The following is a 27,253-nucleotide window of genomic DNA, read 5'->3' as shown; positions in this document are numbered from 1 at the left end:
CATAATTGAAATAACACAGTGCCAACACTGAGAAGCCAATGGCACAAGAAATATATAAACAAAACAGCAAATTCCCTAATAAACAGAACCTGGAAAGGAACACAATTTCAATACACCACGGCTTGCTGCCTGGAGTTTGCTCCTCTTTTAAATAACTCAAAGTGACAGAACACTCCAAACCAAAAAATCCTGTGTTACTTGAAGGAAAAACCCCACAATAAAGGAATAAGGTAGGGGTGACAGGAGAACTGTACAGAATTTAATTCCTATGGTTATTAATTTTGTTTGTTTGGTTTTGTTTTAATCAAAATGTAAAACCCAGAGTACACCACCAAAGTAAGTACTGGCACTCAAAATCCTAAATGATTCCTAATAGAATTACAGTTCATAGATTATTAATACATGGACTGTATTTGTGGCATGACTTTGGAAAGGAGGGGTTATTTCTTACAGTCTGTAAATGAGCTCTGGAGCAGAATCAATGCCTACACACAGCAGGGGAAAGGCAAGAACCACAGGTTTCTTCCTTCCTCCCCCCTTCAGAACTGTGCCTGGCACTGTGCGGCTGAGGTACTGCTTTCTCATGCCCTCTGTTCCTGGTCTTGCTAATTAAAAGGTTGATCACAGAGCAATGTTCTTCTCATTAATTTTGGTGTTCCGATTGGGCAGGATCCCTGCTTACCCCACCTGATCTTTTCACACTGCTGAAGTTAATGTGACAGGAGCCCGAAGATGGATTACATGCTGCCATATTGCCCATCGCCTCCAATCAGGAGCTATCTGTGTAAACTGATTGTTCTAATTTGCTCTCATTATTTTTACAATATCAGGAGAAAATAACGCACACAGCTCACTGTCAAAGTCATGAAAATCAGCCATTAGTTAAACCCAGACACTGAGTGGCTTTATTAGAGGCACTGCAGTTTATTGATGTAGCTCCAGTCAAACAAGGCAGCATTTGCTTCAATAGAAGGAAATGTTTCTACAGAAAGTAAATATTTATTGTGATAATACCCACAGCAACAGGGTATTCTGGAGAATCCTGGGCCTATTTTGAAAGTGTGGTTTTGACACAAATCATGTAGCAATGAAGGGCTGAGCTGGCATAAGAAAGTAGGGAACGTTTAATATATTCAGAAGCATGAAAATGCATCTATTAACTGACATCTGTAACGCATTCTTCATCTCCCTTACCTTGATAAATAAAAACCTCAGTCTGTGACTACATACACCAATCAATAAGTAAGAGTAGCCCAAATACGCCCTATAATATTTTTATAAAACAGAAATATTATTACCTAGGAACCAGAGCTATTTATATAAGAGTCATACAGCTATATTTTAAATAATGTACTTTTATTCAATGCAAGTTTTCTTTTCTTTTTTCTTTTTGAGACAGGGTTTCTCTGTAGCTTTGGAACCTGTCCTGGAACTAGCTATTGTAGACCAGGCTGGCCTCAAACTCACAGAGAGCCGCCTGCCTCTGCCTCCCGAGTGCTGGGATTAAAGGCGTGCGCCATAACCGCCTGGCCTCAATGCAAGTTTTCAACAAACTTAATTGGCAATCCTAGTATTACATTTATTCGTAATGCATTTTAAAATTAAGATGCTATGCGGGCAGTCTAGTACATTAAGCCAAACATCCTGGCAGGGTTTAAAGCCCTTTTAGTAAACAATGGTTCTGTAAAGTAGAAGGCAGGAGTCTACAGAAAGGTTTGATATTCAGAGATAACATTGAAGGGATTTGTCCTGGTCGTATGAACGAGCACACGAGCACACACACACATACACAGACACACGCACACACATACTCTCTCTCTCTCTCTCTCTCTCTCTCTCTATATATATATATATATATATATATATATATATGTTATAAAGAAAATGTTAAACTTCTAAAGAAAATAGGTAAACTTGGCATTTCAAGGCTTACCTAGCTAAGATCATTTGTTGAAAGGTTATCTAGATGCTACCCAAATAGCATTTTTAGGGAGTTGGAGATTGACGGTATAAATAATAGAAACTGATGCCTTTTAAATAAAGGATCTAACTAATCCATACTTTCTCCTCATCTCTCTTTAGATCTAGATAGAAGGAAACATGGCTTCCTCTTGTTTTCTTTCTACACTGAGATTCCTAGGTAATGTGAAGGCAAGAGGGTGCCCTTCTTGCTGTTCCCCTTTTAACGGCCACTTTTCTTTTTCTAAGAAACATGTGCCATGCCTTTCTCCTTAAAATTCCTGCACTAAAAGACTGCACCATACTGCACTCCGCAAAACGTGCTGATGGCGCCAATTACAAGCCCCCAGCCGAACGCTCCAGCCCCCACCATTCGGGCAGATTTATGCGGACTCTTGCCGACGTTATTACAAGTCAGAGTTTATTGGGAAATTGTTACATTATGCGGAGTGTCTAACAAATTGCTTATGCTGCTATAATTGGATTACAACAGCCGCTTGCTCCCACCGGTAAGATTAGGCAAGTAGGACTCCTGCCGATCTCTGAGCGTTAGCAGTAATTTTATTTGCCTTGCCTCTCTCTTTCCTAACAACATGCCTCTCTCCCTGCCAGCTGTCTGCTGAAAAGGCACAGGCTTGTTCCTTGGCCCTAACAATGCAATTACAGCCCCGCAGATCGCACTGTTTGTGCATTAAGTACAGAGCCAAAACGAGGCGAATTGATCGTTTGACTTTTGGAGAAGCCATGTGATCTCTCTGTGCGGGTGATCCGACATGCATCAGTAGGCAATACTGCAGTCAATTCTTGATGAAGAACTTTCTTCTTTCATCCCCCTCCTTCATAACCTTTCCTTTCTCACTGAGGAAGACACTGACTGGGCTCATCTCATGCTCATGTAGATCAATCCACAAAGACAAACTCAATCTTATTGGCTCCCTGGCTAGATAGAAATGTGAACAGGGTCTTCTGGCATCTTGAAAAGCCTCAGCCAGATAGATCAGTGGCTCCCAACAGCTGAAACATGCTGTCTTAAAAACAAAACAAAACAACAAAAAACACAAACCTTCACAGGGAGTTCACTGAGAAAGTTCACACAATCACTGGAGTTGAAAAAAACTGCGGAAAGTTTTTGGGTTCTGATCACACTGCCTTGGGATGGTTGTGTCAGAAACTCCACCTCTACTCAAGGGTCATCAAGAAGCAGCAATGAAACCTGCGCCTGCCTTTCTGCACAGATCTACTCTGCTGGAAGATGTTGGGGGCCAGTATGCACAATCAATGCAGTTGGAGTCTGGGCTCAAGAACAACCAGGGTGAGATCCACCCAGGGCAGAGTTTTAAACACATTTTGTTGACAGCTTTCAGTTTCTTGTTTCTTCTTGTATGTTTGACAATGAGTGCCCGCGGCAACAGGACTGCACAGTAACTCTGTTTAGGACATCATTCGTGGAGATTCTTGGATGAGTCTGGACTTCTTACAATCAATTCTCTTTTGGATTTAAAACCGTTTGGATTTGACCAATTTTAACAGAGTTTGCTAAGCTCTCTGCGACACTTTCCTTATACACACCATGTGTGTGTTCAGGTTTCTGCTACACAACAAGTGTGTTATCAATCTGCTAACTCATTCTGTCCCAAGTCTTCTGAGACAAAAAGTCATGCACAACTAGACAGAATATATTTTCACATTCTTGACAAATATTATGAATTCTAACCAGTAAGTCACTTTATTCTGTATTTCTTAAAACCTTGGTAACCATTAACATTAAATTCACGGACTATTTAAAGATGAAAGAAAAGATGTTAATTCTGAATTTCATCCTTGCCCTCTTTAAAACAGTGTTAAACTTCCACGCTTTCCCAATCATTGGCCTTGATGATACAATTACATCCTGCTGTGTTCACCACGAAGCTAACTGCAGATCTGTCAGAAGGGCCTGTGTGAACAACAGACATCTGACTTCCTACTTGTGGAACAGTATATTAGAGGAGCCTGTTAACATGTAGTTTAAAACTCAGAAGAAACTCTGAACAGCTGAAACGCCTTATAAATAGCGCAGACCCAGAGGAAGTGCAAACGTCTGCATTGTGAATTGTAGATCTTAATTACCGACAATGGCTGGTACAGCAAGGAGCACGGAAAGAAAGTGAAACAGTTGTACTGTTCATGGCTGGCAATAATTCTTCAGGAAAATATTTACTATCAATCAGTTATGAGAAAAGGGACTCTGTGCTCGTAAAACAGCACGTTGCTTCTCATACCAGGACCATTTTGCTTCAGCATAATCTGAATTTAAACAGCTTGTTTCCTGCGGATATAATTTTGGAAATAAATAAAACAAGTCTTCTATCAAAATCCGGAGTGAGTGGGAAGGAACATCACATCTTTCTGTCTCAGTCAGATTCAAACAGATTATTAGTCTCAAGTAAAAAACAGTAATAACAAACAACAGAAATACAGAATGAACACAAGACCACTGAATGGACTTATTCTGAACAAAGACAGAACTTTCCCAGTCTAGGCCAGGAATCAAGGTAGAGGTATCCTAACAACTCAATTTTAACTGTACATGTTTATGGAAGGGGTGTGAGGTATAAACATAAGTTATGAAAAGGCCTCGAACTAAAATTTTCTGTAGTATTTCAATAAAGTCAATAATAAGATAACATAAAAATTAATGTTCTCAGTTTTCTTTCATAATTAAAAAACATGAAGGTTGACAATTAGGTACAATGTGATTATAGATTTTAAAGACTGAGCTGACAGTCAATAATGACTGTCCCATTTAAAACTACAATAAATATAGAGCTCAGCATGGCTCCCACACAAATCTCATAAACGTTAGGGCTATGAGCAGATAAGATGCTTGAAAAAGCAAACTAGCCAGGAGTGGTGGCACACACCTTTTGATCCCAGCACTTGGGAGACAGAGGCAGGTGGGTTTCCATGAGTTCAAGGGCAATCTGGTCTACAGAGCCAGAGCTACATCAGACTGACAGAGACAGACAAAAAGGGCAAACTATATGCAAGACACTTCATGGCTTCGAATATTACCTGGACCCCTCTCCACTTTCATCTGTAAGTGTTTCTTTCAAGCTGAAGATTCAGGAGACTGCTGTCAACCTAAGGCAGCTTACGAAGCAGCTGTGCTTTCTTACACTTTATCGAGAATTAAAGGGAGTGTCCTTTCCATACAGGAATTGCAAGGCTACAGGGTAACTGGCAGAGGAAAGCTATACATAAAATGCTACAGGGTTCATCCCTGCTTTTGAGAAGGACCAATGTCTTCTGTAAAATGTAAATAAGTAATATTTAATAAAAAGGTCTACGACTACAATTAGTATTTATACCCAACCCATAATTACTGACTGAAATTCAGTTGCTTTGAACTGTAAAAGGAAAAAAAAGGCTAGCTTCACTGTATTACAGTGGCTCTCACATGGAGATAGCAGGACATGCAGGCGACACTGGAGCACAGTTTGACTCAATATCAGACACTTGTACCAGATTCTGAAGGCAAGCCTCAGAGTCACGTCACTGGCAGACAAAACTACTGTAAGAACTAAAGATGAAGAGCAAGAAATAGAGAAATGGTCACAGATCAACAAAAATATCTTTGAGTCATTTTTCCAAAGGTCAAGCAGTAAATGAGGCCAAGAGAGGCAGCGTGAAATCGTGAGACAGATAGAACACGTTTAGCAGTAAGAAAGGAAAACTCACTGTTGCCATGCTAGTGGAGGCTGCTATTGCAGTAAACATTTTTGCAGTTACATATTTTTATTTGATGATTTGGCTCAAATTTGAAGCAATGAACTAGAAGACAGGATGTGGGCCAATAAAAGGAACCAGGAAGTTGGTTGTGTTCCAACTGGAAATTATAGAAATCATTATTCAATTAGAGTGGTTAAGGGGACAATGAAAGAAAATAGGTGTCAGAATAATGTTAAAACAAGCAAGAATGGGATGAGAAGGTCACCATCTGGGTGGGAGCAAGTGAAAGAGACTGATGAGCAGCACCGAGCAAACTTATTTCCTCACCCAAGAGCATGGAAGAAATGACACCATCATGCCAGATGCCAGAAGGTTTCTAACTGTGTGCCACTGAAGTAGAAGGTGGAAAAAGACAGACAAAACAACAACAAAGAGCAAACCCACACCACACTGCACAGACACACAGCAACATGGGCAAGGAGTGTAGGAACACTGGCTCCCAGTACATGAAGACAAAAGGAACAGATGCTCAGTTGGCCAGCTCTCAATGAAACTCATTAAAACTGTCACCCTGTCCTTGGATTGCTGCTCAGGCTAAGTTTTTGCCTTGTTTAGCCAGAAGTAACTCACTTGTGATGAAGTGAGAGCAGCGTGTCTGAAAAAAGGATTGAAAGAATATTTTTTTGGATCCCTGTCTCCAGACACCAAGGCTAAATATAAAACAGGGCCAAGTAGCACTTAGAAATTATTACTAAGTAACTGAAGATTAAGTGTAAATTATGTTACTCTTTTTTTTTTTTTTTAGAAAATTAAGATGTGACCTTAAGACACAATTTGATGAACCTACCTTTTGTAGTTATAATTTAAAATAAATTCTGACATTTCTCATATGGCTAATTCCAATGGCTATAAGCTGTATGTTTTCAGCAAATTAAGCAAGACCAGAGATTTTATTATATTTAGGAAATATAATAAAAATTATTGTTGCTCCTATATCCTGAACTACCTTACCTAATTGTGAACAGAGTCTTCATGAACAGAGTTAGAACCCTAAGTAAATCTATGAATGGATTAGTGAGAGATCCCAGAGGGCTTGGTCATTCCTTCCATCCTGAGATTATAGAAAGGCTCCATCTATGAAGAAGAGTGAATTTTTTTTTTCAAGACAGGGTTTCTCTGTGGCTTTTGGAGCCTGTCCTGGAACTAGCTCTTGCAGACCAGGCTGGCCTCGAACTCACAAGAGATCCGCCTGCCTCTGCCTTCCAAGTGCTGGGATTAAAGGTGTGTGCCACCACCGCCCGGTAAGAGTGAACTTTCAACTAGACAGTGAATCTACTGTCACAATGATCTTCCCATTTGTAGAACTACAGAAAAATAAGTTATTATTTATAAGCTACCTTGTTTTTGTTGTTTTTTTAAAATTTATTTATTATGTATACAGTGTTCTGCCTGCAGCCAGAAGAGGGCACTAGATCACATTATAGATGGTTGTGAGCCTCCATAAGGTTGCTGGGAATTGAACTCTTGACCTTTGGAAGAATAGTCAATGTTCAACCTCTGAGCCATCGCTCCAGCCTACCTTGTTTATTTTTTGTTATAATAACACAAAAGAAATAAGACAGCTCTTCATAAATATTCTTTCTTTCTTTCTTTCTTTCTTTCTTTCTTCCTTTATTTATTTATTTATTATGTATACAATATTCTGTCTGCGTGTATGCCTGCAGGCCAGAAGAGGGCACCAGACCTCATTACAGATGGTTGTGAGCCACCATGTGGTTGCTGGGAATTGAACTCAGGTCCTTTGGAAGAGCAGGCAATGCTCTTAACCGCTGAGCCATCTCTCCAGCCCTCTTCACAAATTTTATAACAAAGATGAAGTCCACATGACAAAGTCCTATCTCTAACACATGATAATATCTAAAAATGATAGCCTGCACATGTCACAAGAGATTAAGCTGAAAGTTGAGAAGGTTGTAAAACAAAAAAACCCCTAAATGGTAATAAAGATTATTTTTGATAAAAATGAAGACAAACTCTAGAAATACAACTCATATTGAACATTATCCTCAAGACAGTAAAGCTAACAAAAACTTCCTCCAATCAATCTAGAAAACTGAAAGAGAAATTTTTAAGGTTTCTAATTTAAAAAAAAAATTTTTTTTCTATGTATGGGTGCTTTGCCTGTCTGTATTTCTGTGTACCATGTGCATGCAGTGGTCACAGAGGCCAGGAAAAGACATTGGGTCCCCAGAACTGGAGCTACAGATGATGTGAGCCATCATGTGGTGCTGACAAGGAACCTGGGCCCCATACAAGAGCAGTCCTTAACCATTGAGCCATCTCTCTAGCCCCGAAGATTTCTAATTTTTAATATTATCTTTGTAACTAGAGATACAACACACATTTATACATGAAAGACTTGGCCCCTATGTCAATTAAACATACTTTTCCACTCAAAATCACCAAACATGACATTTCTTAAGTAGCAGTGGCACAACACACCTGGGATCTCTGCAGCCATCCCACGCTGCTCACACTGCCACCATCAGTGTATTTCTGACGCTACACCTACATTTGAAGGAGGTTAGGCACAGCCGTGCTCACTTTTAATCCCAGCACTCAGAAGGCAGAAGCAGGCAGATCTTGAGGCTAGCCTGGTCTACATCGTGAGTTTAAGGATAGCCAAGGCTACACAGAGAAGCGCTGTCTTGCAAAAAACCAAAAACTAAAACAATGAACAACAACAAAAATAAGCCACAAAGAAAGTTATAAAACAAACTGTTAACAAATTTTACTGATCAGTATGACTGGATAATCAAAAGAATCTGTTGCAGCTGAAGAGCTAGAAAACCCAGCTTTCAGTTCACTCTGTATAAAGTAATGCCTGCTTACAGTCTTTTCATAAGTATACGATCATACGACAGTCTGTGGTAACAACACCGAATAAAGAACTACAGGCGCAGCGCTGCTGCAATGCGGTATAATGTTAAGGGGTGAAGGCTGTTACTCACTTTGGCCACACAGTTTTCAGTCTTCATAGCAGTGCTTGTCAGACATACTGTCTCTTGGTTTATGCAGAGCCTGGCACAGCTGTTGTAAGTCTGTAGAGACAATTTTCAAGGAAAAAAATCACTTTTTTTGTTTTATTTTAGATACTGAAATACTGACAATAGCTGTCAGACTATTTCTCTAAATCAACATACAATTCTATTTATAAATTTGAGATTTGTGGTTGCTGAAGGAACAGTAGAGAAGAGGTAAGGATAGAGCCCATAGAAGCCACATGAACAAATGAGTAGGGATTCATGGTATGAATGGGAGATAGAGGATTGGATACACAACATTTTTTAAAATGCAAACTTCAGCCAGATTATATGGTATAATCTCAGCACTATAGAGGCCAATGTGGGAAGACTAGTCTGAAACTAGCCTGGGCAACACAGTGATACTGTGTCTGAAACTAAAAGAAATAAAAATAAGTGTTAAATTTAAGAACCCATGGTCTGTTTAAAATAGTAATTAATTATAAGCCAGACATGATGGCACACAGTGTAAACTATCACTGAGGAGGACTGTGAACTTGAAGCCAGACTAGGCTATACGACCAGTTCCAGACCAGCCTGGAATCCATAGCTGGACCTTGTTTCAACCACAACAGCAGAAGAAAAAAGAATGAAAGAAAGAGTAGAGGTCCGAAGTACACTTGGGAGCCTGACCAGAAGAAGATTAAAATCAGAACTCTAGGAAATGGACACAAATATTGACTACAGTATAGTTTTCCTTCATGGCAAAAAATGCTTTAATCTCCCTGCCCCCCGACAGGGTTTCTGTGTGTACCCCTGGCTGTCCTGGAACTCAAGAGATCTACCTGCCTCTCCCTCTTAAGAGCTGGGATTAAAGGTGTCCACACATGGCCAAAACACATTATTTTATCAATTAGTAAATTAATTAATTTGGTTTTTCGAGACAGGGTTTCACTGTGCTGCCCTGGCTGTCCAAGAACTTTCTAGACCAGGATGGCCTCAAACTCACAGATGTCCACCTGCCTCTGCCTCCTGAGTGCTGAGATAAAAGACGTGCGTTACCACTGCACAACTGCAGTGAGTGCACTTAACCTGAGCCCTCTCCAGACCCCAGCTACCCCTTTTTGAGAAAGAATCTCACAATACAGTCCTGTTTGTGATTAAACTTGTGGCAATCCCTCCTACCTCAGCCTCCTGAGTGTGCTTTCAATTTAAAGTTGTTGTGGATAATATAGAATCTATAGCACAGATCATTGTTCTCCACTTGGGTGTGCCATCAGAATCACCTGGGGGGCTTGATGAAGCACAATTTCCAGCAGATGCTGACACTGTTGGCCTGGGAATGGTCTTTGAGAACCAAGGTTATGACATTTAAGCCACAATCACTTAACATTGATTAAAAAAAACCCTATTTTATGAATAAAGAGAAATTTCATATTTACCGAAGTTACAAAGATGTTTTGTACTTCCTTAACTCAGCTTCCCTCCAATATGATATCTCCGAGAACATTTATCAAAACTAAGAACTAGGGCTGTAGATGTAACTCAGTGGTAGACTACACACTTGCCTAGCATGCATTAAACTCTAGGTTCAATCCCCCAGCAGCACACCACAGTACTCAGGGAAGATAACTTGGAGCCAAGCATGGTGGCATACACCTACAGATCCAGCACTTCAGTGCTGATGTAAGAGGATGACTAGTTGAGGCCAACCTGGGCTACATAGAAAGTCTCTTTTTGGGAAGGATTTTTTTTAAAAGATTGTGTGTGTGTGTGTGTGTGTGTGTGTGTGCTTCTGTCTCAGAAGTTGGAAGGTATGCATGACTCCACTGAAACAGTGGTTCTAAACCTGTGGGCTGGGATGGCCCTTTCACAAGTGCTGCCTAAGACCATCGGAAAACCCAGATATTTACGTTACTATTCATAAAGGTAGCGAAGTTACAGTTAGGAAGTACAAAATAACTTTATGGCTGGAGGTTACCACAACATGAGGAACTGTACTAAAAGGTATTAGGAAGTTGAGAACCACTGCCTTGGAACTGCAGGCATTTGTGAGCCACTCTAATGTGGGAGCTGGGATCCGAACTTGGATCCTCTGCTAGAGTAGTTAAGTGCTTGGTAAAACCTTCAATCACAAAGGGGTGTGTGTAACTTGACAGTCCATGAAGTGCAGGCCTCATGCAGTCTCCTCCTGTCAGGGACTGGTCTGCATTTGTTTGTCGTCCTCCTCAGTCTCCTATAACCTGGCACAACTTCTCAGTCTCCTTGTCTTTCATGACTGACACCTCTAAATCAGTTAATCAATAGGATCTCCCTCAACTCATGATCAGAACGAGGTCATTATTTGAAGGATACAAGTGAGATGACAGGCCCTTCTGTCTCAGGGCATCAAATCAAAAGACGTGCTAACAGTTCTGCTGATATTTGCCTCCACCACTCGGCCATGCTGGGAATGTGTAATTTCCCCTTTGGGAATTATTAAATAGATTACAGAAAATATTTTGAGGGTATGCAAATAGTTTCTACTTTAAATTTCTGCCACTAATTCTAGTAACCTTTGAAGGATCTTGCCTATAGTAACTTTCTAATGATGAATCTTAAATTACTTCTTCCTTCTACATTTTTATAAATTGGAATCCTTCTGTAGGGAAGAACTATGTCTTCTCACATTTATTTATTCATTCACTTGTCAGCTTATAAAAGCATAAACAGAATTCTAAAATTTGCTTTTGGCCAATTATTATTTTTCAAAAAATTGGTAGAAAAAAACCCTTTTTCATCTGTAGTCCTAGCTCTCACTAACAATATTATGAAATAAGTCTTCTTTTAAACAAGTTGAAACATTTTCTTGTTTCATTTATCACTTAAATTGAAATTATTTCAAAACATATTAAAAGTATTTTTTAAAAAAATTTCTTATTTTATGTGTATAAGTGTTTTGCTTGCATGTACACATGTACAAAGCAGGAATATGTGTGACTGGTACCTGAATAAGCCAGAATACACAAGAACCCCTGGAACTAGAGCTATGGACAGCTGTAAATTTCCACGTGGGTGCTGGAAACTGAATGTAGGTCTTCTCCAAAAGTATCAGGCGATCTTAACCCCTAAGTCATCTCTCTGGTCCCATTAAAATTATTCTTATAAGGAAAATGTGGTACATTTACACAATGGAGCACTACACAGCAGAAAAAAAATAATGACATCTTGAAATTTGCAGGCAAGTGGGTGGAGCTAGAAAACATATTGAGTAAGGTAACCCAGACCCAGAAGGGCAATTATTATATATACTCACTCATAAGTGGTTTTTAAACATAAAGCAAAGAAAACCAGCCTACAAATCACAATCCCAGAGAACCTAGATAACAATGAGGACCCTAAGAGAGACATACATGGATCTAATCTACATGGAAAGTAGAAAAAGACAAGATCTCCTGAGTAAATTGGGAGCATGGGGACCATGGGAGAGGGTTGAAGGGGAGGGGAGAGGCAGGGAGGGGAACAGAGAAAAAGGTAGAGCTCATTAGATCAATTAAAAAATATTCTTATAAAATATTTTTAAAAATACACATGAACTAATATCATTGAATAAAATAATAAAACTTATGACAAAGAATTTTTTTTTTCCAGGATGGTTAGTGGTCTGTGCTTATAATCCCAGGATTTTGGAATTAGCATGGGCTATATAAACCATGTCAAAAAGTGGGGAAGAGGTTGGGGATAAAGGAACACAACAAAAGAATTCCGATTCCAACAATGGCAGAAATGTTACAATGAGTTAACCTTGCTCTGGATAACAGCTTAACTAAGGCAAAATATATTTCAAACTATGCGAGGCACTGAAAATGGGTGGAAAAGGGAGGGGAGCGCTGAAAAAGAGCTACATTGTGTAAGATGTGAGTCTCTTTCTCCTGGAAGCACTCAACAGTCCAGTCAGCGCAAGGTGATGGTAAATACAACAGTAGGGCAAGCCACAGCCTACCGGGTTGAGCTATCAAAGCATGGAGTTCAGAACTGCCACAGTGGCTGGCAACTGAGAACAGAAATTCCACAGAGGAGAGAACCACAGGGAAAGGAAGAGGTATTAGAAAATACATTTAAATTCTCCTCAAATCCATGTTTAACACCCAAACGACATACATTAAGGGAAACTGAGAATTTCAATGGGAAGAGCAGCTGGAAGACTGAAGGAACTGAGCCAAGACTCCAGCTTGTGCCCATGAGATCAGGTAAGAATTTAGATTTGATTCCTTCCTCGTTAGAGGGATACCGAAAGGATCTCAGGCTTCCCTGTGACACTGAAAAGGACCAGGAGTTGAGATGACAAAATGTTCTAAGGGATCTGCTTTAGGCATATGGATAAAACAAACACACTCGTCATTTTCAGATGTAAGGCCAAGGCTCCACAAGGCCATATTGAACTGTTAGTATTTTAAGAAGAGACAGATTCAGAGTTTCTATAATGAATCATTTACACTATCTAATATCTAATATAAAAATCACCACACAAGTAGAGCAGTCAAGAAGAATATACAAAATGACCTACCTGAATAGCACTAAAGAGGTCTTAAATCTGTTCAATGAAATGATTAAATGAAAGATAATGATCATAATGAGCAAACAGATGGAGAAACTTTCACCAGAGAAAGGAAAACCTAGAGAGAGACAGTATGGTGGGATATACCTGGAATTCAAGTCTGTAACTTCAGTTCCAAGAGATATGACACCCTCTTTGCCTACACATTAAATCCACAGGCATGCATACCTGTGGAAACAGACACAGACCTCTCTCTCTCTCTCTCTCTCTCTCTCTCTCTCTCTCTCTCTCTCTCTCTCTCTCTCTCTCTCTCTCACACACACACACACACACACTTTATTTTTTTAAAAGGGAAATATAAGACAAGTCTGGAAAAAAACTGCTTATTAAAATAAAAAGAGGGGGCTGGAGAGATGGCTCAGAGGTTAAGAGCATTGCCTGCTCTTCCAAAGGTCCTGAGTTCAATTCCCAGCAACCACATGGTGGCTCACAACCATCTGTAATGGGGTCTGGTGCCCTCTTCTGGCCTGCAGGCATACACACAGGCAGAATATTGTATACATAATAAATAAATAAATAAATATTAAAAAAAATAAAATAAAAAGATATGTGAGGAGGCTGAGGCAGGAGGATTGCTGAGAGTTGGAGGCCACCACTGACTGACTATACAGTGTGTTCTACGTAGCATAGTGTACAGAGGAAAACGTCTCCCAAAGGAAGGAATAAAGAAGGGAAGAGGCAGGGAGCCAAGAGAGCTGTACTGAAGCCAGTCTGGGATCTACAGTGAGATGCTCGTTTAAAATAAATGTGGCGAGCATGAGCCTGTGATTCCAGGCAGAGGCTGAAGAATCCAGGGCTCAGTGTCTGAGAGTCTGTCTTGAAAAGCCAACACCTGGGGCTGGAGGGATGGCTCAGAGGTTAAGAGCACTACTTGCTCTTCCAAAGGTCCCGAGTTCAATTACCAGCAACCACATGGAGGCTCACAACCATCTGTAATGAGATCTGGTTCCCTCTTAACTGGCCCACAGGCAGGCAAACCACTGTATAGTTAATAAATAAGTAAATCTTAAAAAAAAAAAAGAAAGAAATTTATGCCCTGGCAATGCTGAATGTATGGGGCAGCCCATATATGAAGAAAAAAAAAAAAAAAAAGAAAGAAAGAAAAAGAAAAGCCAACACCAGGTGGCTGGAGAAATGGTTCAGTGGTTAAGAGCACATTCTATTCATGCAGGGCCCAAGATGGGTTCCCAGCACCACATCGTGTAAATCACACTGCCTGTAACCCCAGTTCATGGAATCCATTGCTCTCTTCTGGCCTCTGAAGGCACCCTGTATGCACATGTACAAACCCAGACACATTCACATAATTAAAAATATAAATAAAATAAATATAAAAAACTAACCAAAACCAAGCAAACAAAAGCCAATACAACCCACTGAAAAAATAGGGCACAAAAGATATAAACTGTCCAAATTCACATAATCAGAGCTAAAAATTTCTACTTATTAAAGAGATTGAAACTACTATAAAAAAATTTCCAGAGAGAAGCCAGGTGGTGGTGGCGCATGCATTTAATCCCAGCACTCAGGAGGCAGAGGAAGGCGGATTTCTGTTGAGTTTGAGGCCAGCCTGGTCTACAGAGCAAGTTCCAGGATAGGTTCCAAAACTTCAGTAAAACCCTGTATCAAAAAAAAAAAAAAATTCCAGAAAGAAAACTTAAGACCCAAATGGTTTCTACTGGTACAGAAGTTTTTGTTCCCCAAACTGGAACAAAGGAAAGATATTCTTATCACATCAATTCAACATAATTTGGAAGTCAAAGTAATTAAAATAAAGCAAGGAAAAGAGATAAAAAGCAATGGAGTTACAAAAGAATTCATAAAAATAAAATTATGGTTGGGCAGTTGTAGTACACGCCTTTAATCCCAGCACTCAGGAGGCAGAGATTGGTGGATTTCTGTGAGTTCGAGGCCATCCTGGTCTACAGAATAATTTCCAGAACAGCCAGAGTTACACAGAGAAAGTGTCTCAGTAAAATCAAATAAACAAATAAGAATAAAGTAAAATAAAACAAAATTATGAGGGCTGGTATGTAGCTTAGTGGCTGAACACATGCTAAAAAAAAAGGGTAAAAGTTTAAAAAAAAATGAAGGGAACCTGCAAGATGGCTTGGTGGGTAAAGGTGCTTGCCACCAAGCCTAATAACCTGAGTTCTAGCTCAAATGGTAGAAGGAAAGAACAGATTTCAGGCTGTCCTATGACCTTCACATGTGTGCTGTATGGAGCAGGTGCACACACACGTATGCATACACAAAATAAAAAAACGCAGAATTTTTTTTTTTTTCGAGACAGGGTTTCTCGGTAGCTTTGGAGCCTATCCTGGAACTAGCTCTTGTAGACCAGGTTGGCCTTGAACTCACAGAGAGCTGCCTGCCTCTGCCTCCCAAATGCTGGGATTAAACGCGTGCACCACCACCTCCTGGTAGAAATGTAGAATTTTTAAAAAATTTATGGAGGGGAGATGGTCATGGTGGCTTATAGCTGTAATACCGAATTAAGTAGCTGAGGAAAGATTGTTTCAAGTTCAAGGCCAGACTGAGCTTCAAAGTAAATGCCAGGCTAGCCAGGACCCTGTCTCAAAGAACAAAACAAATTTCTGAATGCTAGAATAATTCTTCATTCAAACTTTCCTCTCCTTCATGAATGACTTTTAATACACTTAGGGGAACATTAGGTAGAGCCAGGAAGCTTACTCCAGCACTAAATGTCCAGAGTAGAGACTTGCTAGGATATAGACTTTACTTTTTGGCAATTCATCTGTAAAAAGGGTACATAACCATTTTATGGTTATGTTCCAAAAAAAAAAAATAATAATGTAGATAAGTGACTAAAACTTGCCAGTCTTTGACCACTCCATAGTAAAAGTCTCAAATGTTATTTACTACTATAAGATTCCTTCCAGTTTGAAATCAAACTAGTGAATATAATAGCTGCAGGCAAGCTAGGCTTTGTCCCCATGCAACATTTGAAAAGGTAGCTTCATTGCTGAACCAGAGGCAGAGAGTTTTGCGTTGGAGTACTTTAATACGTTTTTATATTGCATATAAAGCACATAAGCATAAACCAGTAAGATGCCTGGCTGAAAACTACCTTCTTTGTGAAAGCAGGCTGTAATTCTGAACAAGTTTTCAATTTTCACACTGCTGCTAGGGTAAAACATTTTAAAGAGTTTAATTTTTTACAATGGATTCAATGACATAGGATTATCTAACAAAGTAATGGCTAATCAATAGAAGGTTTAGTTGTCAGGTGAGACATATAGCACACTAAAAGGGACTGACTGCCAGGCTTCTCCTCATTCACTGGAAGGCGTATATTTAAAAGGACACAAACTTGTTACCAGGCTGCATTCTTTAACCTTGCAAAGGGCTGCTTAAGAAATCTGTTCATAGCCCTATAGCAAAACAAGATAAAGTATAATGAAAATGCTTAGAGACTGGGGGTGTGGTGGGGAAACAGGGACCTTTAGATATATAGTAACATCAAATAATGTCCCAGGCAAGAATATGGGCTAGAAAAATCAAATTACAAAACAACTCCAGGGAAGCTGGGACTGGGCCTCCCAAACGCCACCCAGACTCTACCGAATCCCAACCGAAGACACAAAGCTCTAACTCAGTGCTTCTCACCCTTCTGACTGTGGCCGCCCTTTACTACAGTTCCTCAACCAGAACATTCTATTTGTTGCTACTTCATAACTGTAATTTTGCTGTTATGAATTATAACGTAATCTGACATGTGACCCCTGTGAAAGGGTCAACTGATTCCTCAAAGGGGTCACGAGCCACAGGTTGAGAACCTCTGCTCTAACTGCTTTCCTTCCATGTTGACCTAAGAAGAGACTTAGAATGTGTGCAGCTGGGCACAATAGGCTTTCTATCCTCCCCTCCTTTTCCCCTTTTATTCCTTCTTAAAAATGATGCATTCAGATTAAGCACTGAAAACAAAATGAATTGGGCCCATATGGACTTTGACCAGCATATAAGCTATTTCCTTTATAATTTATTCACAGTATCTCAACTCTCTATATGAAAATACACTTTTTATGGTCATTACAACCCAGGAGTTCAATAATATGTTTTCTACTAAGTCAGTGATTACACAATTTATCAAAGAATGATTACACTGAAATAAAAGGAAACAAAGCACTAACCCTATACGGTCTTCTTTTCTCAAAGTAATTTTAAGAAAGCTGGTTATTAAATTGCTTCTTTTTGAAGAAGGATTTTTGTAGCTAGGCACAAATTGCCAAACCATGCTGGGGTGTTTTTGTTGTCGCCGCCCCCCCCCAAATGTTATTAGACTCTGAAGAATTCAGCACAAGTGGGAAGTTATAGAAACAAATCACTTCATGAGATTCAGAAAGATCACTTTTGTCTTACTTAAGAGACCTACATTAATTACCTTTAAGATCTTTTACATAGACTATTTAAAATATGTACAATTTATTTATTTATTTCAAATGAGGTGCTTCTTCCAAAGTATTAAATAATGTCTACAAATGCAAAAGCATTTTTATAAATAGGTAATTAAAACAGATGACTAAAATTAAGTCAAGCTGCAAAACATTACCCAGAATGCATTGTTTTTTATTTTTAATAAACATCTCAGGCAATTTTTCCCCCCACTCAAAGCCCAAAGCACTTCAGGAATAAAGAGGAGGTAGGAAGTTTTAAAGGGTAAAACACACATATATAATAAAATAATGCTGAACCCTAAACTATTTACAAGAAAGTCCCTTAAGCATAGTTTGTCATGTTGCAATTACACCTTGCCTACTGCCAAGCCAAAGTGCTAACTATTGCCACTAGAGGGAGAAGTGCCTTAACACAAAGCAACAGCAGATAGGGAATGGGCTTTCTTGAGCAATTATCAGAACAAAGCTCCCTTGGCTGTGTGTACCTTCTAATTACTCAATACAATTAAAATGACTAACCTAAAACAAATAGAAGAAAAAACTGCCTGCCTGATAGCAGGGACTTCATTAAACCTTTCCCCTCATTAATCAAATCAGAAAGAAGAGAATGCCATCATACTCAAACACTGGCTCTGTGAATTCTGTGAGGCTTCATTCCTTTCTTTTAGGGAGAAGTGACTCTTTAAAAAGCAATGTTGTGGTATTTCCCCATCTGGATGCTGCCTGAAAACAAACTGTCCTCCAAAGAACAGAACACCGTATGTCTTCTCTCAGCTTATTGGTTTATGAATGACTTTTTGTTGCTGTTTTGCTAATATACACTCTGATGTCATTTTCTATGTCTGTGAGGTGTATCTTCTTCCTACTTGCCCAACTGTAGAAAGGAGCCAAGCCCATCCATGTTTCGATTGGCTCTTTTAACTTTACGTTCCTCCACGGTGATGTTTATAACAATGTAGGGAGAAGAAAAATCTCAGGCAAGGGTAACAGTTACTTATTTTTCCAAAAGATCCACGTTCCTTTTGTACGGCCCAGTCATTAACAGAAGATGATAACAGATTCATTTTTCTTTTGGCTGACATTTTTTTTTCCAGCAGTCTTGAAGGTGTTGAAAACCTGGCAGCTGTTACCTCCCGGGATGAAGGTACTTTTTTATCGTCCCTTGACAGCTTAACTCAGTGGGTCAGCACCTTTACAGACTGCAAAGTATCCTCTAAGACGATGGAAGCTTGAATTACTGCTCCCTCCCTAATCAATGTAAACCCTCACTGCAGGTGAAGTTGCCATCTATAGAGGTGCACAGGGGAGGAAAATGGAATGCCCTGAGCCAGATGGTTTTTATCTTGTTTTTAAAGAATAAAGGAACAAGCTAACAAGGGAGACAGCTACTTTGTTAGCTTCTTGGCCTCTCTCATGGCTTTGCATCCCCAGGGTTCCAGCTACACAAGAGAAAGAATACAGGAAAATGTAAACACTTAAAGAAATATAACTAGAGGGCTGGCATCATGCTGCTTTCAAAGAGCTGAGAGCGCTCCACTCAATGCTTTATTTATCACTGCCCAAGTTCTCAGGATGGACACACACACAAAAGGGGTGGAGGACGGGAGAAGAATTAGGCAGCAGTCAATTTACTCAATTACTGAGAAAAGGAGAAGTGACAGACCCTATTAGCCCCAATGTGAACAAACAAGAGATGCATGTGGTAATGCTACATTTTCAAAAAGTAAAGAACACTTTCACTATCTTCTCTGGCCACCCCCATCACACACGAAATATAAAACAGTGGTTATGGTTTCTATAGCTTCACAGTTTAGGAGTAAAAGCAGAAAAAAATTGTATCTATGTTGCACTTTTTAAAAGTTCATACTTAATGCCAAATGATGACAAAAGGAGTTGTTTCACAACTTTCTCCTTCACTATTTCTGGTAATTTCTCTGTCAAGTTTTCAAAGTGTTATTATGGTAGTCTTAAAGCACAGGCCCCAAGGAGTCTTTCCTTTTGTGTTTTAAGAGAGGGTTTGTAGTACAAGATTGCTATTATTTCTGTTTTAAATGGTTTTTAATTCACCAGTGAAACCACATGAACATTTTGATAACGAAGATATTATATTTAATAGACATAACTTTCTTTTACCTGTGCTAACTTTGTAAGCTGTATTTTCAAAAAATCTGCCAATTTTATCTAGTCAATTTTTGGCACCAAGTTATTTATAATATTCTAATATTCTTTTAATGTCTCTAACAGTTATAGTGATAACCCTTTTTTCAGCTCCTCCAATAGTAAAACAGCTTTTCAAATTAATATTAGTGGCCATGTCCCATCAACAGTGGCAAGCCTTTGCCTGAGAATAAATGATATAAACTATAAGATTTAGTTATCACTATATTAGGTTGTTAGAGTACAAATGAATTTTTTTATATTTAAGGGTAAGAGGTTTCTTAAATCGCATTAATTTCAACTGAAGAGACTGGCCCCCATGAAGCAAACACTCACTTTAGATTGACTGGCCTTGACATCTTTTTATCTATAGATCATGACAATAGGCAAACAAAATAGCAAATGGCATTTCCTTATTGTCAAATGCAACAGAGAAAAAGAGGAGTTTAAGCAGCTTGTGTATTATGCACTAGATTGAAAGAGGAAAACAGCAGTGGGGTAATCAAGTTCAGGGCAGTCCTGGACAGCTGCCCTGTGACCCGCTTCTATTGACCCCTGCTATTCATCACTCTTTCCCAAGATTGAGAGGGCAAGCTCCTAGGGAGTGACCACCACAATAGACAGACACAAGCCAACAGTAATCTGGTTCAAGCAAAAAACCAGATGGCACTGCAATAAATTTACAAATCTGCATTCATGGGGCTGTTTTTACACCCAGAAGCTAAAAGGCTCCGAAGGCCCCAGGAGGATCTCCTACTTCCCTAATTCTAAAGGCCATTTCTCTTTCCAAGAACACTGAGTTCATGCTCTTCACAAAGAAAATGGAGATAAAACCCTTTATAAAGAAGGGAGGGGGGAAAGCCTCATGACCTAATTAATCTCCAGAGCTTGGCTCTCAACCCTGAATGGCAGATATTAGAAAAATCATTCTGAAGAAATGGGGGGGAGTTAAAGTGGAGGGAGTGAAGAGAACCTGCTAAAAGAGCATCGGGAAAAAAATTAAATCTCTTTCAAATACTGCACACAACAGATCTTGCAAGAAGAAAATGATTCAATAATGTATGCATTTATTTTTAAAATGAATCAGATTAGTCCCATGTGTGACCTGCTGGTCCATCTGTATGTGCTGGACTTAATAGGCACGATTCTCTCTCTTGCTTCAGTTTGAAGTATGAGAGAGATAAATTTAGTTTAATTTTCAACAGATCAGCCTATCCATTTTCCAAATGGACCATCTGGATCAGCCTATTAAAATTAATTTATAACTTTGCAGAGTGAAAATTCGTTTGTTAGCTTAAATAAAGTTGCCAAAACTTTCTGTCGTATCACTGTCTTCTGACAGCTGCGTCTGTACAGTGGGCAGGGTCTCCATCTCCAAGTTTACCTTACTCAACAGTGCTCTGATCAGTCAGCATACAGATCTGGTATCTATCTCCAAATAATTAAACTGATCATTTCAACATCAATTTGTTTGTTTGTTTGAAAGTTTTCTATATTGACTCAATTCTATTTAAAACAATTATTTTTATAAAAAATGGGAAAGTGCCTATCCAGAAAAGAGCTAACACGCACTACATGAAAATGACTGTGGCGCTTTGAAGCGCTTTCCTTCAGGTTAAAGCTATGAAAACTGGACTCTGGAGGCAGAAGTAGAAATTTTTTGGAAATATTAAGGTCCAAGTTCCAAATCAATGAGCAGTTCTGATCAAGCCTAAGCTCTTCAAGCTTCCATTAGTTTCATCAGTAAATTGGAAGTCATATATCTACCAACTCAGCAGGGTTGTCACAGGATTAAAGGAAATAAATATGTTCATTGTGGGTATCCATCAAAAACCCACATCACTGCTCTCCCGTGTCCTAAAACAAGGCCATAAACACAACAAATTAAAATTATTTGTATTACTGTTGGTACTAATTTTATACAATTTGATACTAAAAATGACTGTGACACTTATTTTCTAGCTATAATTAATAAATAATCTAATGACTTATTCTGTTTCTAGTAAATAATGAAGTATTAACAGGTTACAGTAGTGAGGACTTGTTTTCAGTCACTATTTTGGATATTTTAATTAAAAAAAAAATCATGGGCTGGAGAGATGGCTCAGCGGTTAAGAGCACTGGCTGCTCTTCCAAAGGTCCTGAGTTCAACTCTCAGCAACCACATGGTGGCTTGTAACAAGATCTGGTGCCCTCTTCTGGCCTGCAGGCATAAGTTCAGGTGGAATACTGTATAACAAATAAATACATCTTTTTAAAAGTTGTTAATACTGAACTTTCACAAGTAAAATACATTACCACTGGGAAGCAGGGCATAGAAGCCTGAGGAAAAGGGGTTTAAAGTTTTCTCTTTTTTCCCCCGTGTGTGTATTATGCAAGCATGTGTGCATGTATGCAGTGGTCCTCAATCACTCTGCACCTTATTCATTGAGATTCCCTCCTGGGATCCCGTCTCTCTGCCTTCACAGTGCTGGATTACAGGCGGCCTATCACGCTCATGGGTTATAGGGATCTGAACTCTGGTCCTCATGTTTTCATAGCAAGTACTTTAAACACCGAGCCATAGCTCTAGCCCCACAAAAAAGATTTTAAAGTAACCATCTATAGTGGACTTCACTTCTAGAAACAAAACAAAACAATACAAATTCAAACTAAAAGAAACTACCTTTGTTACAGAACTGTATTATTATTATTATTATTATTATTACTACTACTACTACTACTACTACTACTACTATTTAAATGTATGATGAATGTTGGCCAGGCTTGAGGTACTACTACTACTACTACTACTACTACTACTACTACTACTATTTAAATGTATGATGAATGTTGGCCAGGCTTGAGGTACAGGCTTATAATCCCAGGACTCAGGATGCTGAGTTGGGAGGCCTATAACATCAAGCCTTCTAGCCTGGGTTATTTAATGAGCTATTTAATTTAAAACTAAAATGTATAAATAATCTTTACTGAGAAATATTAGTGTTAACTATTCCATGACCATTCCATAAGGTACTTAAGGTCATCTTGCTGAAACAAGACCTCTTTAATTTAAATATTTACTATATATACAGACTGCCTTGTACTTTTGCATCCAGAATATCATTTTTTGTTGTTGTTGTTTTGTTTTCTTTTGTTTTTGGAGACAGGGTTTTCTGTGTAGTTCTGGCTGTCCTGGAACTCACTCTGTAGATCAGACTAGCCACAAACTCAAAAAGATTCTCCTGCCTCTGCCTCCAAGTGCTGGGATTAAAGGCGTGTGCCACCGCCGCCCGGCTCCACCCAGGACATTTAAGTGACTGAGGAGTATATTACCTGACTGAAACTGATGGCTATGGCAGACCAACTTCAGAACACGGGCTCGTATTTAAACTCCACTGTGTAAAGAACCATAGTCAGGGTTTCCTGTCTTTCGCTTTGTTGTTGGAAGCTTTTTATTTTAAGTAAGACTGAATTTCATACCTGTCTAAGTGAATTCTTCTCTGGTATTATCTTCCTAGGGGGTTCGCCATTATTACAGTCTTCTCTCTCTGAGGAATTCTGTGAAAGAAAGTAAGCTTTAATTCAGTTCTCATTATCTTCAGTCTTATTCTGTGGGAGTAAACTGAATTACATTTCTAATTCTGTAAGCGAGAACACCATGTATATTTATGCATTTGAAGATTTATATACATACAGACATACACACATGTAAAGGAAACCATATGCCCATGTATATAAATAAATTCACGTTGGGATCTGGGTGGAGGTATTCTGTCTGTTTAAGCACTACCCAGAAGAATCACATTGACTAGAAGTCTAGTTTATCAGACTTTGACACTGGGCTGATAAGGAAGTCCTAGGTCACATTTAGCTGATGACAATTTAAGCCATGATTATTATTTTCTCTTTTATGTAATCAATCTTCAACTACTGTGACTGTTTGATACTTAGTCTGAACTCTTAGAAGGATCAATCTCTTGTTCTCACCTCACATTTGATTTTCTTTTTTACACAAAAGCAGTGTAATTCTTATTAACACAAGTAATATTTACTCTAGGATTTAAGATCAGGGTCCATTTACTTGTCACTATTACTTCAAATAGTAGCTACAAGATCCTAAAACGTCAATGGGATTTTTATATACCAAGGAGAAACAATTAAATTAAAAGCAAATTCAAAAGTGTTCAAAATCAGTTGAGTATGGTAGCTTATGCCTTTAATCACAGCACTTGGGAGACAGGCAGGAGATTCTCTGGAGTTTCAAGTTTGAGGTCATCCTCATCTGTCTAATGAGACCCTCTCTAACAAACAAAACAAGGACAACAAATGTTAACCATTTACAACACAAACACAGAAAATCCCAATTACATTTATTTCAATTCTCAATTAACAGTAATAGATTACAGTTCACAGCTGACAAATTTATTACATTATATAAAACCATCACATTCTAACTGGAGTTACTTTATTTTTACATTTAGGACATATTTCCTGAATCTAAATATGAATTTATCTGGAAAATTTCATACATGTATAAAATTATTATTTAATCGCCACTGTGCTGTAAATCAACATAAAATATATTCTGTTTTGGGAGAAAAGAAAGGAATGAAACTGCTCAAGGAGTAGGGAGAAATAGTTGAGTTAATGACTATAGAGTACTACAAATGAGGAAACCAGGTACTGTTGTTTTTGAGACAGGGTCTCACTCTGCAGCACTGGCTGGCCTAGAACTCACTATGTAGAAGATTTGTGAAGATCTGCCTGTCTCTGCCAGAGTGTTGTGATTAAAGCTAGGTGTTATCGTTAAGAACAATTTTTTGTTTGTTTTTGTTTTTCAAGATGGTTTCTCTGTGGTTTTGGAGCCTGTCCTGGAACTGGCTCCTGTAGACCAGGCTGGCCTCAAACTCACAGAGATCTGCCTGCCTCTGCCTCCTGGGTACTGGGATTAAAGGCATGCATGTGCCACCACTACCTGGCAGTTAAGAAGAGAAAAAGGAAGAAAAACCTGTAAACATTGTTCAGAGTTAGTTCTTTTTTGATAGATTAACCAAACACTTATTTTGGCCAACCCATTAAAAGAAAGCCAACCAGAATGAAAAACCCAGGACAACAGTTACATAAAACAGAGGTAGTAATGCTAAGTAATTAGGCTATAAGAGGCAAGGAACTGGTTGTTGCTAATATTGAAGGAGAAATGTGGAGTGTCAGTAAATTAGAGATGAATAATCACTCCAACATGAGAGTAACAACGAATGAAGAAATTGTCACATGAGCCTAATAGGTCACCTTGGTGGTCCTCAGAAACCTGGCCACTAACACCCAGAAGAGTTCAATTACTTATGAACTTTTATGAGAAGGAATCCCAACAAGAAAAGTACCCAACTGCTCCAGTAAGTTAAGTTACAGGCAATAAACTCAAGGTAACTAGTTGACACAGGAGAGAATTACCTAGGGGCTACTAAAGTAGCAGGTGAACCTTTTATAAATAATAGGGCTGTTACATTAATTTCAAATGTATCCCCCTAAGATACTTAAGAAAAAAAAAAGAGTAACTCTACAGTGGAGAAATCTGGCAAATAACCAGCTCCTCACTGGTGGTCCAGCTTTCCTTTTGGTCCCATACTTAAGCTCCCATTACTCATTATTTTACCCATTACTTTTTTGTTTTCAGCACATCTGAGTTTCCAGTAGAGTTTTTCCCCTTTGATTCAATTTTAATATACTCAAGACTATTTCTGCATTCCAACTGCCTCTCCTCTAGTCCAGACCAACAATATTTACTTTTGACAAGCTCTGATAGCCTTGCTTCAGCCTGTACCTGACACAGCATACACACTACTGTCAGAGCTGCCATGCTAAAAGGGTTATTTTGCTACTCAGAAACCCTTTAAGTCAGGCGTGGTGGCACATACCTTTGATCTCAGCACTTGGGTGGCAGAGGCAGGTGGATATCTATGATCTCAGGCCAGTTTATCTACATAGCAAGTTCCAGCACAGCCAGAGCTATATAGTAGAGAAATTCTGCTTCAAAAAATAAAAACAAACCTCTTATAGCTCCCTGGTACTTATATAATTGACCCAAACTTAAATCATTACAACGCTAGTAATTTGGCCAGTGTAACTTGACAAAGCATTGCATCATTTGCATTGCATTATTTATCACCCATCAAAATAAGAATGTACTTGTTCATTCTTGTGTTTTTGCTAATGCGAATTCCTTTTCTTCTCCCTACCCGCATCTTTCTTTTCTTTTCTCTCCCTACCTTCTCTTTCTCTTTGCTCCCCCTTTCACTCTTCCGCCTCCTCTATGCCCCTACCTCCTCTCAGACAGGGCCTCATTATTTAACAGCCTCTATCTTGTGTGACAATACTCCTGCCTCAACCTGAATTGCCAGGGTTATAGGTATATGTCACTATACCTGGCTCTTTTTCTCTCTGAGACAGCTTTGTTCTATAGTCCAGGCTGACCCTACACTCAGTATGTAGTCAATGATGACCCTGAAATCTCATTCCTCTCATTTCCCAAGTGCTTGAGTTACAAATGTGTAACATCACACCTGGTTCACTTTTGCTAATTGTATTTGCTCAATATAATAGTAGCCTTTCCCCCTAATCTTTTGATCTATTAAAATCTCAATTCAAAGTTTGATGAGAGGGCCCAGTGAAAGATGTTTGTCACCAAGACTGATGACCTGAATTCAATTCCTGAAACCTATGTGGTGTAGGATGATAATCAATTCTTGCAAGCTATCCTATGACCTCGATATATGCCTATCATGGTATATAAGACTTTAAACACCACCCCCCCGCCTCCACACACAGAGAATAAAATGAAATAAATGCAATTAAAAAATAAAACTTGATTCAAGTATCAACCAAAGTACCATTACAAAAAGTTGGTGATTATCATTCCCTGGTGGAATTAATGTCTCTGAATACTGATTTCCAATTTGGCACTTTTCAATATTATATATCTTGATATCATATTTGATATCTTACACTCATGAGTTGAAGCTCTCTACCCTCTATTAGTGCTGGAGGTTGCTAGGTAAGTGCTCTACCACTGAGCCACATTCCAGTTCTCCATGTCATATTTGTGTATGAATATGCCTTCAACCTATGCTGTGACGTTCCTCCAAGACCGGCCATTTTTTCCAATTCCTCATTCTAACGGAAGAGAACTGGCCTCTTCAAGCTGTTCACTGACCTACACACACACACACACACACACACACACACACACACTTTCCCAGAACCAAACACCCTTCAGTTTGACTTTTGAGTCCTTCTAAAACATAATATATCCAGTTACTTCCCTCAACTGTATTATATTCTGCCTTTGTCAAACAAATCTCTTCATATGCCATACAAACTTGTTTTATGACATTGAATCCGAGTGAAAG

General features: G+C 38.9%; 1 protein-coding gene across 10 annotated transcripts in view; it reads right to left on the bottom strand.

Annotated features, from left to right (window-relative positions):
* Positions 1-27,253, bottom strand: part of Btrc (beta-transducin repeat containing E3 ubiquitin protein ligase) — a 175,440-nt gene that overhangs the window by 50,335 nt on the left and 97,852 nt on the right. For 8 of the 10 annotated variants that reach the window (XM_038347901.1, XM_038347910.1, XM_038347952.1 and 5 more), the window contains 2 exons: positions 23,328-23,405; positions 8,682-8,771 (listed from right to left, as the gene is read on the bottom strand). In XM_038347901.1, coding sequence (XP_038203829.1) covers positions 8,682-8,771; positions 23,328-23,405 — 168 coding nt within the window. The remainder of the gene's footprint in view (positions 1-8,681; positions 8,772-23,327; positions 23,406-27,253) is intronic. The other 2 variants (XM_038347927.1, XM_038347966.1) reach the window with 1 other exon arrangement.

The sequence above is a fragment of the Arvicola amphibius genome, chromosome 1 (genome assembly GCF_903992535.2).
Source record: "Arvicola amphibius chromosome 1, mArvAmp1.2, whole genome shotgun sequence".
NCBI lineage: Eukaryota > Metazoa > Chordata > Mammalia > Rodentia > Cricetidae > Arvicola > Arvicola amphibius.
Note: the sequence above shows the minus strand (reverse complement) of the source record. Positions and strands in the feature narration are given on the sequence as shown.